This window comes from Etheostoma cragini, chromosome 12 (assembly GCF_013103735.1).
Source record: "Etheostoma cragini isolate CJK2018 chromosome 12, CSU_Ecrag_1.0, whole genome shotgun sequence".
NCBI lineage: Eukaryota > Metazoa > Chordata > Actinopteri > Perciformes > Percidae > Etheostoma > Etheostoma cragini.
This window is the reverse complement of record NC_048418.1, coordinates 5394401-5413719: the sequence shown is the minus strand read 5'-3', so window position 1 is coordinate 5413719 and position 19319 is coordinate 5394401. Positions and strand designations below refer to the sequence as shown.

Below are 19319 nucleotides of genomic sequence, written 5' to 3'. Positions count from 1 at the left end.
ACTACTTTTTTGTTGTTTACTTTTTTGATTTTCTTCATTATGTTGGTTAAAAAGAAAAGAATTGACAAAAAAATTTAAATACGAACTGTAGTGTATATGAACGCATTTCAGTAGAGTGTGAGAGCATTTCACTTTCACACTCCGGGATTTGGGAAAAGTGTAGCACAAGCTGACTGAGAAAAGAGTGAGAGCCATCACTACATTTGCATCTCTGTCTGAATTTGTGTGTGTGTATGTGTTGGTGTCTGTGTGTGTGTGTGTGTGTGTGTGTGCCTCTTTCAATAACTACTAAATTGTGGGTTCCATTAATCTCAACCACAAAATATCTACTCTACCTTCTCTCAGTGAAAACAAACTACACATATTGGGAGCTTGGGTCCCTTCTAACATTGTATGGGTGTGCAAATGCACACATTTGCTACTGTGTGTATTTTTTTTGTGTTGTGTGTGTGTGTGTGTTGCAGCAGATAGATTTGTGTGGATCAGCTCCCTAAACTCAAAGGGCTAATTCATCTTTCTCACGCCTCGTTAGGGAATGCTGGAAGTCTGATTAAAGATTGAATATTTCATGGCGGGTTTGGTATATTGCCGGCCACCTGCTCTTTCTCTTGCTCTCTCTCTCTCTCTCTCTCTCTCTTTCTCTCTCTCTCTCTCTCTCTATCCCTCCCTCTTCCTCTCCATTTCCCATTATCCTACTCATCTTATCTTAATCATTTTCTCTCCCTCCATCCAGGGCTCTGTCTCCATCTTGTTTTATTACTCCATTTCTTCTCTCTCCATCATATTATCTCTCCTTGCATCTCTTTCTTTTTTTCTGTCTCGCCCTGTTTCTGCCTCACTGTTTCTCACTTTCACACACACATCTTCTCCTTCTGCTTACTCACTGCTTGTTTCACTCAATGTGCATATGTTGTTGTGCCAAATAACAGGAACTGCTGAAACTTGTTCTGCTAGAAAGCTGAATTTAAGTTATGTGCATTGAGTTTGCAGATGTGACACAAATTCTACAGTATCAAATTAAGTGCCAATTTGTTCTTTATTGTACTTACAAGATGATTAGAAACACACAAGAAGTCTGACTGCTGATCTGCATTCTTTTCCGTTTAAAAAAAAATGGAAACACTTAAGAAAAAAGCTATAAGATGCGTGTGTATGTGTGTGTAACAGGAATGTGAGTTCTGCAGGCGAGGAGGCCCGCAGGAGGATGAGGGAGTGTGAGGGCCTGACAGATGCGCTGCTCTACGTCATCCAGACCGCTCTGGGGAGCAGTGAGATTGACAGCAAGGTAGCTTTCTCACACACAGACAACCAACTGCCGTGCACACAAGCTCCCACAGCCTCTAACTCATACACACACAAAAGCACCTGAACAAGTGTGTGGGTGGGTGCGTGCATTCGTGCATGTCCAATAACTCACATTTATATTGCTTTGTAAAAATGTGTTTTGTGGTGGTTACTATGTAACCATTATACATAATTTACATTAATATATGATACAGTTAAATGCAAATTCACTTCATCTGTGTCTTGTGAATAAATTGTATATGCATATTAATCTGTTTAAATTATTTACCTACCGTTTATATGTTAATGTCCAAAGCTGGTAAACTACACACAGTACAAAATAAAAACATGTTGGTTATTTTTATTTATTTTTGGACCTGCAGCTTTTTTATGGATATTTGTGCTCAAATCTTCTTCCTGCTCTGGCAGATATGCCTTTGCTGAAAAATAAATATTACTACTATTTCAATTAATCATATCTTAAAACAACAAAATGCACTTATCAGACATTTCAAACAATTTACTTAATTAATGGATAAAGCTACATTACCATACAAAATACCAAGCTTGCAGTTTTTGTGAGTTTTGTGTGTGTGTGTGTGTGTGTGCGTGTGTGTGTGTGTGTGTGTTTGTGTGTGTGTGTGTGCTTCTATGTGAGCAACCATGTGTATCTGTTTGTGTGCATGCACTTGCATATGTGCTACATAAAGAGATGTGTGTGATGAAGGTTGTGTATGAGTGTGTGTGTGTGTGTGTGTGTGTGTGTGTGTGTGTGTGTGTGTGTGTGTGTGTGTGTGTGTGTGTTTGGGTGCGTGTGTGTGTATCTGTGTCAACCCTGCATGTATGTCCATGTCTATATTTTTGATATTAGCAGCACTGCACAGTTTGTTTATGTGTGTCTACAGTACGATTTGAGTGTGTCTGTTTGCCTGATTGCCATCTGTCCCGCCATCATGTCCATCTCTTTTTCTCTCTCCACATCTCTTACCCATCTCTCTCCCTCTGTCTTTTTTCTTTACAATCAGACCGTAGAGAACTGTGTGTGCATCCTGAGGAACTTGTCGTACCGTCTGGCAGCAGAGACATCTCACAGCCAGCAAGGGGGATCGGAGGAGCTGGACGGTCTGTTATGTGACACCGGCGGTAAGGACGCAGAGAGTTCAGGATGCTGGGGCAAGAAGAAGAAGAAAAAGAAGGGACATGATCAGGTGGGAAAACAGAAAGTTGTAAGTAGGGAATATTTTTACAGTTCTTACTTTTTGTTCTTGTTCAAATACTTACTGCTGGTGCTTCACGTGAGATAAAACTAGATGGCAGCCTCAGCTGAAGGTTCAGTCAGTTTCTTGTTGTGTTAACTGCAGATCACCAGTTAATAATAATAAGCTATTGGACTGTGTTTGGTCTCAGCTGAATGCTGTTAACCTCTACTTGTTTGTACAAAAAGAGGGTAATATCTTGCAAAAATATTCGTAGGGAGCAATGCTAACTTTTGAAGTCGTATCTGTGCACACACACACACACACGGGCATTTCCACTGTAAGGTGCGACATCTCTGCTCCCCTTGACTTGCTGTTTTTTTGGGTTTTTCCATCAGCAAAAGGTTTGAATAGGCCCTGTTTGGTTGCCGATGAAAGGTTCCAGTGAGTTCCGTTGAAGATGATCTAATGGCAATTTCACATGGCGTTGCTATGGCAATTAGCTAATAATCCCTCCTATACTGAGAGGATACTATCCACAGCGGGAAACAAAACAGAGTTACAGAGCCTGGTGCTAAAAGCGAGTGGAGCCAAACCATGCAGTGGAAATGAGGCAATAGTTGGCTTTTCTTGTTATCTAGCTAAACCTAGCATCCATCCTTTGTGTTCAATTTGCACATAAAGACTCAAAGACTGAAGAAGCGGCAGGATGCCAGTGAACATCAGTTTAGTTCAGATCGAATCAGGCTTCCCAGTTCTCATATCTCTTCATCACACTCCTTGGATAAGAAAACCATGCATTGGAAACAGATCGCTCAGGAAGTGAACTACTTAAGTGTGCGCCAGTGTAGTGGCAATGACAGAAAATAACAGCCCAATCAAAGCTGAGTTTACAAATTATTGGCTTCAAGCTTAACAGGCCCACAAGTTCCAGAGCACAAGAGAGACAAGATAACCAGCCACTTTGAGTCCCAATGTGTGAACACTACTTTATCAAAAGAAAGAAATCAACAAGCAGGAACATGGCGGCTAGATTCAAAGGTGGCAGACATTCTCTCTGTGGAATATAACAAGCTGTTGCCCATGTCCACTATTAGATTAATGTTAACTTTGCCATGTCTTTTTTGTGTTGGGAGTTATATTAATTATGCTTTTGTGATTAAATGATTGTGGTAATCAGTCATTGCTGCCACCTGTAGCACTTTGACAATAAATTGATGCATTTTATCAAGAGGATTGACAGGCTTTGTTTTTGTATTTGCTCCGTGGGCTCCCGGTGGTTCCTTCTACTTCCCCACTCATTTCACAACAATAGATTATCTTATAGAATTTTAATGACTAAATAAAAAAAAAAGAAGACATTTACACACATTACAGTTTGCATGAGCTGTAACTTTACTGGTGTGTATTCCCTGTCAGATGTCCACAACAGGATAATAAAAAATGAACCAAAAAGGCAAAATAACAGCAGAAGGCTGCAGATAGAATGATAGAAGGCTGTCATCTTGAGCATTTGTTTCAAATCATCTAGCGTGTATTTTCTAAGACACTGCCTCTACTCTTACATGTTTTTAGTCAAATCATTTTGTTTGACGTTTTGTGTAAGAGCAGATGTCACTGTTTCTACCCCCCCCCTTTTTTTTTTCAACTAGAGGATACAGTGTCTTATTTTATATTGCAGCCCCATGCTGTTCCTAGTTTGGGAACATTTGCTCAGTTCATCCTCTAGCCTCAAATGAATATTAATGAATGCACCACAGTTTTCTTTGATGTTGATAATGTTTGAGCCAGAGTTTTTTTCTTACGTCATAAACAACTAATCTTCACCTACCACCTGGATTATTTAGGGTCAAATCCCCAGAGTAAGGTGATTCACAGCTAAATGTAGAAGAGCATGACAATGCGATTCTTTAAATACTTGTTTTAATGCAATAATACAGACACATGCTACAAGGTTTTCACACAGCGGATTCTGGAGATTATACCTTTATCTACAGATTGACTTTCAATACACTGACTACCTATGCTCAGAATCAAAAATACCAATATGATTTAGTATTTCAGTTCTGGGTTTCCTGGGTCTGTCCATCAGCTGCCAGCAGGAAGCATTTCATCCTCCGGTTAGTTAAAAAAAATTGTGCTCTTCTAGTTGTAGAATTGGCAGAAACCAAACGGTTGCCTTGGAGAGGATCTAACCTCTTGTCATGCTAATAAGCAATCAGCATCACATTCTGGTTGAGTGAAGACGTCTTTTACAACTTCTAGTGAAGATTTGTGGATTGAAAACCCAACACTTCCGGTGGATTAGGGTGGGTGAATTGCTCATTAGCCCTGCATGCTCTCCCCCTTTAATTTCTAGAAAAGACAGAAAAGGGGAGATTAAAAGAAAAATTGTGTATCCAGGCAGAACTAGAGCGATGCGGGATCTTAAAACTAACCCTGGGATCAGATTGTAAAGGGAGAAATCATAACCTCTCCATAATGATAATAACTCCCCCCTCTTTTCCCTGTCTGTCTGTCTCCACTCCAGTGCAGCTGTGGGTGATTACCATGAAGTAGTGATTGGGGAGCTTGTTGGAGAGGGCAAAACTCTATCAACTGTGGGGTAATTAGAGCAGAGAATAAGGAGGGGAGTGAAGAGGAGAGGAGACGAGAGGAGGAAAGGATATGTCGGCAGAGAGGAGATATAAAGGGAGAGTCAAGGAAGTTGGAGTTGAGGGTGGGGCTAGAAAATGCAAAAGGATAAGAGAGGAGAGTGGGAAAAGAGGAAGTAGTGTAATAATAAATTCAAAGACGGAACAGAACCAGAGGAAGACCACACTGCAACAGTTTGTTGGCAGTGTTACGGAGCCTTATCAGATGTCATGTGAGATTACATCATTGCAGATGGAAACATGATATCATTTCTTTAAACAAAACATGTGGACTGATATTATATAATGACAGCAAGTAGGACACACACAGGGCATCCCAGTACCTTTAATATATACAGCACACCTACATATCCGATTCCAAAAAAGAATCCACTTTATGTTAAAACGTACAATGATATGTTGCTTAACAGAGACATTACATTTAGCTGACGCTTTTTATCCAAAGCAACTTCAAATTGCTATATATCAGAGGTTGTATGCCTCTGTTAGAGATTAAGTGTCTTGCTCAGGCACACATTGGTTGTATAACAGTGGGAATTGAACGCAGATCTCCCACACCACAGGCATGTGTTATGGCCACTGCGCCATCACAACCCTAAAGTGACAACGATGCCTGAACAAAGAAAACCATAAACACAGCTATTATGAGCTGAATTTGTAAACACATAGCAGGTGGCTAATGTGTGTCTATTGACTGTTTGCTAAGCCCTGCCCCATCCCTAATGTAGTTAGTTCACACTACAAGCCTTGATGTTACATTCATCAGAAGTTTTTTGGAGCTCCCCAACAGAAGCCCCAGATAGGCGCAAAGAAGCATTGGCTCGGCACTCGCAAATCAGCCCTCGAGCTTGGAGGCTTGCTGGTACCTTGCAGATGCATTCCAGATATGTAATCATGCTAAATATCTTGTTAGCGTTTCCAGTGCAGTTTTGTGTGTAGAAACACCGTAGCAACATGTCCACAAATAGAAAATGGATGGACTCTGTGTGTACAACTGATTAAATGAGACACTAATAATACAAAAATATATTAATACAGATTTCACTTCTGTTAATGCCCAGAGTAGCCGTGCTAGATTGTGATGTCGGTGAAGCAACATCGTGTGAAATTGCCATTAGATCATCTTCAACGGGACTCACTGGATCCTTTTCATCGGCAACCATACCTGTCGCACCATACATCTCGACATTTCGAGTCAGAAATCGAACTTCAGGGGGGCATTCCAGTTGAAATTTATGACAGGGAACTCCAAAGTTACAACTTTCCAGTTCAACTGGAATGCCCCAATACTCCTTGGGTAATCCTTTTCGTGAAATGTCATGTAGTGTGTGATCCCCTGTCGCGTGTCAGTCCTATATTGTGAAAACAGCAATGACTTCAAGACTCCCAATAACAAGACAGCAAGTTGTGTAGTAGCAAAGTTGATTTTGTTGTGGATTCGCTTTAACCTGACTCAAGGAGGTACTTTACTCGCTGGTCTGCTACAGATCCACTATCATTTTAGAATAAATTGTAGGATGACTCAACTGAACCGAGTTAATCATACTAAAGACTCATGAGGTAATTTAAAGAGTGGAGTGACAGATCTGAGTGAGTCATGATTCAAACAGGTTTATTGTGTACTCTGAACAATACAGCTATCTGGTGTCCAGACAATCTTGCCACTGGGAGATTTACCACTTATAACTGCTCAAAAAATGCGTCCTTGGTTTAAGGCAGTGGTCGACAAAAGCACGCTTCTCTTTTCTTGCCAGCTCCTGTAAAAATGTCTAACAGTAATGACTGTTGCTAGTTGATTTTAACAGTTATAGCTAGCTAGCTAAGCATTGCTCTCTGTATTTTTTAAGATAAGGGGGATGCATATAACAACAAGTCCAAAATGTGCACCTACTCATCAACACACGTCAGTCAAATGTCAGTACCATGAATCTGTTTAAATTGTAGTACAGTGTCACAGAAAAACCTCCTGTATTGAACAGCCAAAGCTTTCACCGTTATCATTGATATACAGTATGTGAGTATTTTTTCAAAATGCATCATCAATGCAGGAGGAAATGTTCTGGAGCTAGATTTGTTTTGTTATTACATGCGAGAAAATAAATGATCTGAGAGAGAAAAAAGTTATCACACCGATAGCACAAAAATAATTTTATGAGGGAAATTAAATATTTGGGGGAAAAGGTTTTCAAACCAATAGCAAAAAAAATCTCTCTCAAAATAATTTTTTAAACTCACAAATATATATTTTTACACCGCCAGTGTTGATGGAATAGCAAGTTAGCAAACCAACCAACCAGCCCGCACACCCGGTGTCCCGCTGGAGCTCCAATCCGATCAGGTTGAGGTCGTCAGCGAAGCTTTCTAGCAATGTTTCCACTCCGGCGGAGCCCCACTGATGGAGGTCGGTCTGCGGCTGCAGGACCTGTAGCTCACCACCAGTGTTTCAATTTGTCTGTTAAAAAGTGTTTAGATAATTAAAAGTTATTTATTTAGAAGTGGGCTGGCTGCTAGTTATCTGTCTATGGCGGTGACAATGGGGTAATGATTCAGATGGACACCCAAGACAAGATGGTGAGCATCCGACCGGCCAGTAGGAACGTGGCCCCGCCCATGACAATATGTTCACATCGAGAGAGAGATCCTGAGACGAGACCAAAAAATTTAATCGAGAGCAAAGACTTGGGTGTTGAAAGCAAGAAGAAAAAAGTTTTGAGAGAACCACTTTTTTTTTAGGTAATTTTTTTCATACTGACAGCAAAAATATATATATTTGAGAGTTAAAAAAAGTATTTTGAGAGATTTCTTTTGCTATTTATATGAAAACCGTTTCTCTCAAAAACAAATTATCTCATAAAAGTCTTTGTTGCTATCACTGTGATAACTTTTTCTCTCAATCTTTTCTTCTTCTCTCAGATCATTTATTTTCTAGCAGGTAATAAAGAATCAAATCTAGATCCCTAAAATGTCAGATTGGAATTACAGAGGAGATAGAAAAACAAAATGCACAAATAGATAATGTGCCACCCTATTTATACACTGCTGATGAATAGTAAATCTTCTCCCTCTCTCTCCTTACCCTGTTCTTGTTCTTGTTGTGCCTGAGGGGGACCATGCTGGCACTCTACCACTGTCAGTGCCGCCTCACATAGAATTAAAAATGCTTTTCTATTCTGAATTATGTCGTATTGTCTGCAGTGGGACGGCGTCGGCCCATTTCCAGACTTGGCGGAGCCCCCGAAAGGCATCCAGATGTTATGGCACCCTACCATCGTCAAGCCCTACCTCACACTGCTGTCTGAGTGCTCCAACCCAGACACCCTGGAGGGAGCAGCTGGGGCCCTGCAGAACCTAGCTGCTGGCAGCTGGAAGGTAAGGACTGTGCCTATAGCACTGTGAGACTGAAGGACAGCTGGCAAAGTGTATTGAAAATTACAGTAGGTGCCAAAGTGTTCTAAAAGTTAGAATTCTCAAAAAACACGGAAAAATTTTGCTCATTGTATGATATGATATGATATATATATATATATATATATATATATATATATATATATATATATATATATATATATATATATATATATATATATATATATATATATATATATATATATATATATATATATATATATATATATATATATATATATACATACATATACAGTATATATATATATATTGGCAGTGCAGTCCAGCTACCAGTCCGGACCCTCCCCTTCTGACCCAACACCCTACGGACTGACCGACTAGCACCCCCAAAGTTGTAAAATATTTTTTCAGCCAACCATAATGTAATAATAATAATAATACATTTTATTTAAAGACGCCTTTCTTGGCACTCAAGGACGCCTTGATTTTTATGTAATACATAAGTGAAGAGAATCAATTACAATACACCAGAAATAAGCAAAAAGGCTAAAAAGTAAAGGAAAGTGCATGAACAACAGCGCATAAAATCAATTCTGTGATGCTCTCTCTGTCCCCCCCATTTGTCCTGCCCAGTGGTCGGTGTATATCCGGGCTGCAGTGCGGAAGGAGAAGGGCCTTCCTATCCTGGTGGAATTGCTGAGGATAGACAACGACCGGGTGGTTTGTGCCGTGGCCACCGCGCTGAGAAACATGGCTCTGGACATTAGAAACAAGGAGCTCATTGGTGAGTTAAATTCAAAGACAACAAAGCAAAGAGTGTGAAGTTCCACAAAGGACCAAATTGCCAATTGGCAAATGAAATAATGCAGGATTTCCAAAGAAAACAAAACGTTTTTAAGAGTTTTACTTGAGTTTAATTTTATGTTTATACTAGGGGAGTAATGTGCTTTATTGAAACTGAAAACAGCTGTTATCTTGACCCATTTGCAGAATTACTCACTTGCTTTAATAATGAATATGATACTTGTTTAAGTAGACATGTTTAGAGGTAATTTTTTTAAAGCAGTTGTTAAAATGTCTCTTGTGTAGAAGGTTATTGCTGTTAGTAATGGCAGACTGGTAGTTGGCTTGTGGAATTGTCTTTAATAAAAAAAAGAGATGCTTGTCATTGTTGTATTTTTCTGTATTTATGTAGATATAAAGATAGTTTTGTTTAAACAGATAATAGTGTTGCTCTGCTCATATGAAGCTTGATTTTCCTTTGGAGAGCGATAACTGTAATAAATTGCTTTTCTGCTGATCCCCCCTAGCAACAACCACATGCCTCCTTCCTCTTGCTCTGTCTGATGCTTCAGGCTCTGAGCTTAGCTGGCTGCGTGTGCTCTCAGATGTGAATGCAACCAGTGATGTGGATAGTGTAGGTTGTAATGACAATCCTATATCAGGGGCATGCATGTGTATTTTGATCGGACAGACAGTATTATCCTGCCCCCATGTGTGTTGTGTTGACATGATAAAATTGGATTAGAGACATATTGGGTTTCTTGTGTAGCTTTCATTATGAGATATCAATACAGTCTGCACAGACAGGACCGCTGTGAGCCAACTGGGTTTTATTGCTGTAATGTTACAAATTGGATTGCTTTCAGTGTTTGTGAGTTTGTAATGACGTGAATATTGACCATACTGCAAGTTTTTGAAAATAGATGAATTAAGCTGTTTACATGGTTCAATCATGTTTGATAACATACTGTAATAACCCAGTTTAAATGTGTGAGTGACTTTTTATTTGAAGAGAGTTATCGTTAAAACTGAAAAAGTCATTATGAAAGTTGAAGTGATTTGTGTTTATGTATGACTTGAAGCAACTGGTCTAGTTTCAGCTTGGTAGTGTACTGTGTTCAGTGTTTTTCAGCCCAGACACTCATTGTTCCTAACTTTGGTCCGTAAATGTAACTAATACTCACTAATTGCTCACAATATATAATATAATATAGCCTTTACTTGAAACTAGTGTAGCATAAGTTGCTGCTGAGTATCGTAGTTGTGGAATCTGTAAAGCGTCCAAATCACCTGCTATGCACTACATACCCAATATGTATGATTTTGTTCAACAAACTTTTGTGTGAAATAATGTTAGTATGTATCTTTTTCAGAGGCACTGAGCTGTGATTATTTGGGTTTTCTTGAAATCTGTAGGAGTACATCAGCTGTTTCAAAATGCTAGGCAACGGCAAACTCATCTAAACTATTTTAAGGAATATATTACACAAAGTGAAATGTTACACTTGCACTTAAAGCGTTATTTATGTTTTACAGCTGCCTTTGTTGCTGTCTGTAATGCTGTCTGTAATTGTCTGTTATGAACAGTTGGATAAAAAAGTTATGTTTTAAATTTTGTTTTAGCCTACTATGTTAGTATGGAATTTTGGATGCAGCCCATACTGTATTTCTTCTCAGCAGGGTTCATGTGCAACATTTAAAAAAGTACCTAGTTGCCAGGATACGCACTGTACATCAATAATATATTCGGTATTAGTTTGTGTTCACACCTACAGCCTTTAGTTAGGTTGAATTGAACTAGAGCTTGTTTGCCCCGCTGGTGCGGTTTGTTTGGGCAGGTGAGAACGTGGGAATGAACTCTGGTGCGCACCAAAAGCAGGCTAAACAAGGGTACCAAGACCTGCTTGAAGAAGTGGTCTCGGTACGCTGTCAATAGAACTCTGGAGCGGTTCATTTGTGGTGAGAACATGATCCGTACTCGAACCGCACTAAACAAACTCCGCCAGTCTGAGCTAATGTCTCCTGTAGTCAGGTGTGTTCAGCAGTCTGCGATGCAGCAGAGCAACAAACTGTAGCAGCTTGCAGTGTTTCTATCACAGAAATAGTCTGCGGTCAAGCTCGCCGTCCGTCATTCGCATCTCCGTACTATTTTAAAGATAAAATCAACTAATTAACTTAATCTTCCATACAGTGGTCCAGGGCTTGAATCCTACCCGTGGATGAATGTCTTCCATCTCTTTCTCCCCTTTCATATCTCTGCTGTCCAGGGCATCAAAGGCGGAAATGCAAAAAGAAATTATCTTATATATATTTTTAAAAAAAGCATAAAAAAAGTTTAAATTGCCTTATCTTCATTCCCATTGCCACCTTGTCTCCTCCTTTCCACCTCCAAACCCTTTAAACAATGTTATCCCACCTCACCACCACCCACCCTGTCACTCTTGGCCACAGGTAAATATGCCATGAGGGACCTGGTGCACCGTTTGCCCGGAGGCAGCAATAACAACAACAGTAGCGGCGGGGGAGGAGGCGGAGGAAGCACCAACAGCAGCACCCTGGCGGGAAAGACCATGTCGGACGACACCATTACGGCTATCTGCTGCGCACTGCACGAAGTCATCACCAAGAACATGGAGAACACCAAGGCCCTGAGGGACGCCGGCGGCATCGAGAAGCTCATCGGCGTCGCCCGCAGCAAAGGAGACAAGTAAGCCGAATGGAAAGATAATGTCAGGTGGAAGGGGGTGCAAAGAAAGAAGACGGGAGTACAGAAGGCCCATCATGGGGCAGTGTTCTTACAGTTTGACAAAAGCTACAACAGCTTTCAAGTTGATATAAGAAAGAAATGTTTCAACAATCAGTATGGCAAATGCGACAGCAAATGAACATAGGCTTAAACTAATTTGTGTTATTCAAAGTATAAGTAATTCGGAGTTGTTTTTGAGATACTGAAGGTATAAACCCATGGTTTATACCATGGTTTATACCTTCAGACAAACATGTTGTTTGTCTTTCAGTCTGGTTTTTAATGTCCCTACTTTGCATCATTGCAAGGGCATGACATGCATTACAGAAAGCACATGGAGAAAACAGAAATAACATTTACCAAAATGAAAATGTATGAAATAAAGTTTCATTTGCTAGGCAAAGATAAGGCCACATGAGCCAATTATACCCACAGCCATTAGTCAGCTGTGTCAAACCCTGGAGGATACAGAATGAAATATTGGCCAATCAATCAATCAAGCAAGCCATTATGCAATTTTGGCTCAGTACAATTTAAAGTACCATATCTGAGGAGATAAACAAGGCATTTTCACTTTCTTTCTTCTTTGGAGACCACAGTCAGCCAAGGCTTTAGATACTAGTTGAATGTCTCTGCTTTGTGTTTGGTTCTTCATCCTGCTGCATTTTGATGTTTTAATAGCTCCCACCAGCACAAAACAAAAACAAAAGACAGTCAAGCTTTATACTGTATGTTTTTTTTCCTCTCTGCTGAATTCCCAGACATAGTCCTAAAGTGGTGAAAGCAGCATCTCAAGTCCTGAACAGTATGTGGCAATACAGAGACCTCCGCAGCCTCTACAAAAAGGTAATGTCTGAATGTACTCTGGCTGTGTTCACACTGAAAGCTGAGTAATGATGATACATCTAAATGCAATATTTCCTGCACAGTCTTGTCTCTCTTCCTCTCCTCTTCTCATCCTTTCCATTTCCTTTCTTCTCTTCTTCAGGACGGCTATTCCCAGTACCATTTTGTCGGCTCTTCCTCCACAATAGAGAGAGACAGACAGCGACCTTATTCTTCTTCTCGTACTCCGTCCATCTCTCCCGTACGGACCTCACCCAACCATCGATCAGGTGAATCTCCTGTTCTCTTTTGTCCTCTATCAGTCTTCCCATTAGTACAGTAGTACATTATTTACAAAAATAGTTCACCAAAACGTGTGTCTGAAAACATTTAAAGCGAGAAATAGGCCATGCTGTTGCTGAATCTGTCTTCATTTCACATCGTCAAAGGTCAGTTTAAAAGATTTTTGTCCGATTTTGAGAGGCGTCACGCTCATCCTGCTCGCCATTTCCGGTTTAACACTCCACCAATCAGATTGGTCATTGAGTCCAACTGCCCGCCTTCCGATTCAACATGTCAAATCTGCCCAAATGAAGGCCGACAGCTCCTCCGACTGACGCCGTCAGGGAACACACCAAACAGACTCGAGTCACTGACCTCGCCTGACTGTCCGACGGCCAATAATCGGGTTGATCTGTCAGCGCCTTAACACTGACTCTTTCTTTTTCGTGATTAATCAGACTGACTTTTTCCGGTGTGCAAGTGATGATAATGAAGTGATCCCTTTATAAGATTCCTCTTAAAAAGGCATACACAACTTGCGTTTAACTTGTCATGATAGAACTTGTCTTTAACAAAAGAAACCTCGTGAATGTGTACATTCCTACAACAGGTGTTTACCGGAGCAGCAGGATAATTGGCCGTGTAGGTGCCGATATTACAGTAGACTGGAGATACTAGCAGAGCATTAATGTGTGTAGGAATCAATGCTAAATGTGTTACACAAAAGAGAGACAAGGCAACAGATGCAGCCACACAAACAGGCTGGCGGGCTTCATCATAGTCAGCAACTTCTATGTAAAAGGTTGTTGATAATGATTTTGAATATTAGAGGAAACAATACTGAACCATATGGCACTGAATAAATGGCCAGGTTTCTTCTAACACTGCTAACTAGATATAACTCATTACTGTTTGCCACTACAACACAACACAACACCCCAGGTCCATGCACTTTGTATATTCACCCAACTGTAGGTATGTATCTTTATATGGTACTTTTTTGGGTGAATAATGCCAAGACAGGCAGAGATTAATAGGCCAGTGGGAGTTTAAGCTTAAATGTGTACATGTAGTAAATACAAAAGGAGAGAGCCAGACATAAAGAATAAAAAGACAGAGGCAAGAGTAAAGCAGATGCAGAAAGCAGAGATGACTCAATATTTACCTCTTTGAAGTCACACCCTGGTCAAAAAGCCACATTTGTGAAGAATGGCACATTACCCACAGAGTTGCAATACAAAGAGCACCTACTGACCCTGTTTTTCGACTTATTTTACTGTGATGCTTAGAGGAAATGATACACACAGTGATGTCTCAGAGTGCTATGCCTTTGTTAGTTCAATACAAAACCTGACATTCTTTGAAAAGTAGAAATCAATCTGGCCTTTCTGCCGTGAAGGGACTCCAGTGTAGCTGTCTTTCCTGTTGTAATGTGTTCATGATAGATCGAAGGTCTAAGATATTCCCCTTGTGTGTGTGTGTGTGTGTGTGTGTGTGTGTGTGTGTGTGTGTGTGTGTGTGTGTGTGTAGCGAGCGCCCCTACTTCCCCGAGGGAGATGATGGCATTGAAGGAGAGGAAGGCAGACTACGAGTCGACTGGCAATGCCAGTTACCATGGCAACAAGGGCGAACACACATCCCGAAAGGACGCCATGATGGGTAGGAATTCCACACTGCATGTCTGTCACAAAAACACATTCTCCTATAAAGCTTTTTTCATGTCAGCTTATTGTATATTGTCGGAATAAATACAAAATCACTTAACTAAGTGTTAATTTTACAATATTAAAGGAATAGTTAAACATTTTGGTAAATAGAAAATCTATACCACTCTCATACAGTATTGGTACAGAAAACATGAAGCCGGAGCCAGGAAATGGTTAGTTTAAGTTCTTGACATAGTTATGATTCTTAAGACTTAAAATCAGACAACAAAGTGAACAAAATAGAAATCTGATATCACGTAGTCATGCTGTTGGTCAGTTTTCACTACGAGATTCATCCAAAACATCCACTAAATAGTAATTGAGTCCCTCACAAATAAGGGGACTTTAGGGACCAATTGTTAGTTTAATGTGATACTCAGTGCAATGCTTTAATGTTTATGTGGGAAACATTAGAGTTCCAAGCCATCCTTAATCATCATCATCATTCATAACACTGACAGCCTACACACACGCCTCTGCCTTCACAGTACTACCTGAATAAAAGCTTCACACAATTATTCATCAGAAGTCCACATCCTCTCTGTCTCTGCAGGTCAGCTCTCCAGCGGGTCTTCCACGCTGCACAGAGGAGCATACGTGTCGCCCACTGATGACCTAAAGTATAATCAGGTACGACAAGTCACTTTTCCGTGTTAAATGTGACCACAGTTTTCCCCTTAAAATGTGATCACAAGGCACTCTGTTATTGTACTGAGACAAGTACTTAAGTGATGATTTATCACTACCAGCTGTCATTTAAATAACCTGTAAATACTTCTTCATGATTCACATTAACTTAAGGAGGCAGAGCTACAGTACAGAAACCCCCTAGTAATTTCCTCATGGAGACAAAATATTGCAGCAAATCTAGTCCCTTTATTGTCTTGGAATTTAATAGGGACACCAAAGGGGATATAAAAGTACTACGAGGGTCACTATAAACTTCTATAGAGTCCCATTTATGCATTATAGGAGTACTGCAGTAAATTGCTTTCATCATGTGGTATTCAAATCTGCGCTATGCCAGTAAAAACCTTTCATGTTACCCATCAAACCCTTTGGAAGCAATATCTGAGGTTGGTTGTATATCTAAAGGTACAATTTGGCTCATAGTAATGCACAATAATCTAATGCACTTTGTGTGTATATACCAGGTTGCTTTCTAACAAACTATCTGGTCAGCAAACCAAATTGTTGTAAACTATTGAGCTAAAAACACTTTACACTACTAACTTACCAATACCTAACTGACTGCTGGGTTTTGATGGAAAATGAATCTAATTACAGTATTTCACTTTCCGGTAACATGTTTCAAAGAAACAACTCACCAACTGGGGTGTAGAGTCCCTTTTTTATTATCCATTGTAGCTGATAAATAATAGTTAGATCCTGTATTGACAGATAGTGAAAATTGTTCATCAGAATTTCCCAGAGCCCATCTTGACATATTCAAATTTCAGATAATTAGTTTTGTAACACAGAAGACTAAGAGAAACAGCTAACATCACATCTGATCAATATATATTGATTAGTTTATAGGTTATAAAAAGAATAAAAATTAATATTTTTAATATTCTTGTGGGCATTATTTTAAAATGCTCTCGTTCAGTTTAGAACTCTTGTTGGGACCTGGCCATCCTAATCTTGCTTTTCTCTCAAAAACTATCTTTTCTTTTCTTTTTACAGATCTCTTCTCAAGGCCTGCCTTCAGAACCTTACCCTCCTTTCCAAAATCCCCCTCCGCCTGACAGTGTCAACTACGAGGACCAGGCTTTCTACGAGAACCAGGTTCATGCCGCCGGGCGCCCACCGCAGGGAGACCTAAACATGCACCTGCAGGGCCTCAAGTCCACCGGCAACTATGTAGACTTCTACTCAGCCTCACGGCCCTACAGCGAGCTCAACTATGAGACCAGCCACTATCCGGCCTCACCAGACTCCTGGGTCTAATGGGAGATGAGGATGGAGGAGGAGAGGATGGATGGGGGAAGGGGGTAGTTTAAAGAGTGAGAGAGAAGATGATAGGACAGTTTCCCTCCCTTTCCTCCCCATCCTCCTCTGTAGTTCCTGAGTAGCATCATAGATAGCAGGACGACAGAAGGGGAGGATGGAGTGCAGGAAAAGAGACATGAAGAGAAAATCTCCTGTCGTAGACATCTGAGGAAGGAGGGAGAGCGGACAAAGGAGGATCAGAAGCAAACAGAGGAGCAGCCATGCATGTGCATGCACACCACCAACAAATCTAACGGACACATTTTCTTTCTGTGTTTAGTTTTGGATCAACTACTGCTGCAAGGTTCAGCAGACAGAAAGACCTCCTGCACCTGAAGGGCTCTGAATACAGAACGTAAGAGGGAGGGGCATGATAAAAGGGAACATGAAGGGAATGTTGGAAAAAGTGGGAAATATATGGAGATGAAGAAGGACAATGAAAGAGAAAAATGAAGCAGTGGACTCGAGAATAGAAAGTTTTGAATTGTGAATGGAACGTGTGAGACATACCCAGGAGAAACCTGTACATATGTGGTATAGCAACATGGCTTTCCGTAATGTGAAGCACAAGAAGCAGAGCTGTAGGAACATGTAGGATGTATGTCACACAAATCTTTGTTTCTCTCTGTGGCTTCAATGTGATTCATCCTCCTCTGTGCAAAGAAGGCTTCTGGACTTTGTCATTTGTTACAGTTTTTTTTTGTGTTTCTACTTTTTTAATTCTCAATTCTGGTTGTATAGTATTTGATGTACACTGTACATTTGCAAAGATGCATTGTGTACTGTACATTGCACTATTTTCTGTGTCATGTCAGGCCTTTCGTCACTGGGTCAACCTCATTTCGTCACTAACTATTCCCCGTTAAAAACACTCACAAATACACACAATATCTGCACTCAGACTTTCAAAATTCATATCACAGCTACGGAAGGATGTCCACATGTTGCTATTGTGACATATTGGATATGAATTGGGTGGTTAAGACAATTCTGTGGTTACGGTGCTCCTTTAACTGCCCTACAGATAGTTTCACAGAATGGCCAACTCAAACAGTTGAGCAGCTTTTTTTCTGTGACAAAACACCAATTTCTTTAAGCTAGCTTTGTTTTTTTGGCGGCTATCTTTCCACATTAACACCTCAAATTCACTTTTTTGTTTCCCACTAGTCTCTCCTTTGAGTGAACTGTGCTCATTGTGTACATAACCGTGCCAAACAAGGGTCACTTCCCCTCAGCGGAGGAAGGTTTGGGGTGTGTTAAAGGGTCCAAGTTCAGCTGATGCTCTCAGCTGGACATCCTTGCGGTTCTAAAGATGCCAGTTTGTAAATGCTTTGTTTTTTCTAAACTGTGTTTTACCGGGATGAAACCTGTCTTAACTGCACCGGGACTGGGGAGAAAATACAAAATGAAAACAAAAAAGAGAAAAAAGAAAATCATGGAGGCACTGTGACCGGGCCGAGGAACGCCTCCTCAAAAGTTGTACAAAATTAGTTGATTTCTGTGTTGTAAAATAATCAATGTTTGAAGTAAAAAAAAAAAAAACTTTTCTGAGAGATGGGTGGCAATTCTAACTTCATGGTAGACAAAACTGTTAATAGAGTACGGATATATATTATATAAATATAAATATATACTTTTTATGTGCAGATGTGGATGTCACTTATAGCAGCAACATTATGGAAAAAGACTTGTAAAAAACAAAAAAAACAGCTACATGTAGGAATTTTGTTCACATTTTATTTTCTGATCAACACACTAAATTGTCGACTTTGTGTAGTAATGTTGTTGCTATGTGGAGTAGAGTAGACCAGGGCCCAGGGATCCACGTTTTCACTAAAGCAGTCCAAAAAGGTGCTACACCCATGAGAAGTATTTCCAACATGTCTGTATTTTAACTGTGCACAAAATGTTTGTTCCCCTTTGGATTGATAACAACGTATTGATTTTCAGCCACATAACGGAGAACGATCACAAGTTTGATTTTTGTAAATCCTATGCATGAAAACGCCCTAATTAATTAGTCTTATTATGCTAAATAGCCAAAATTGCACCCATGAATGCATCAGTATTTTTTGTCAGTAAACCTGGAACTAAATGGTGATTTGTTTTTCTTTTCTTTTTTTAAAGTGAGAAAGGCTAAATTGTAAAATGTGACAACAGACCCTGGTTCTCCCTACCCACCGCTGTTTAGAAGTCTTAGAGTCATCTTCTGATGCTTGAAAAATTATACAGTAATACAACTGTCCCCACAAAAACTGGATGAAAAACAGACAGAGTGTATTTGTTAGTAAGCATCTGGAAACGTTATGTATGTCCTTGTGATCCGTAGGCAGAAAAACCTGACTATAAGACCTGTATGGAGATATAACGTTGGTAACCTTTTTGTTGCTAGACCAAACGTGTTTTAAAAAGAGAATTGTGAATCTTTCTATTGCCTCAAACAGATTGCAACTACTCCAAAAAATATAAACAGACCATCGAAGAA

The 19319-nt window shown here is 40.0% G+C and overlaps 1 protein-coding gene across 18 annotated transcripts in view; it reads left to right on the top strand.

The window, feature by feature from the left end:
- Window positions 1-19319, top strand: part of ctnnd2b (catenin (cadherin-associated protein), delta 2b) — a 140072-nt gene extending 120753 nt beyond the window's left edge. For 10 of the 18 annotated variants that reach the window (XM_034887615.1, XM_034887608.1, XM_034887606.1 and 7 more), the window contains 10 exons: window positions 1168-1285; window positions 2310-2492; window positions 8330-8503; window positions 9134-9284; window positions 11735-11990; window positions 12782-12875; window positions 13018-13144; window positions 14667-14795; window positions 15396-15472; window positions 16529-19319. In XM_034887615.1, the coding sequence (XP_034743506.1) occupies window positions 1168-1285; window positions 2310-2492; window positions 8330-8503; window positions 9134-9284; window positions 11735-11990; window positions 12782-12875; window positions 13018-13144; window positions 14667-14795; window positions 15396-15472; window positions 16529-16792 (1573 nt within the window). In that variant the 3' untranslated portion in view covers window positions 16793-19319. The remainder of the gene's footprint in view (window positions 1-1167; window positions 1286-2309; window positions 2493-8329; window positions 8504-9133; window positions 9285-11734; window positions 11991-12781; window positions 12876-13017; window positions 13145-14666; window positions 14796-15395; window positions 15473-16528) is intronic. The other 8 variants (XM_034887620.1, XM_034887621.1, XM_034887619.1 and 5 more) reach the window with 3 other exon arrangements.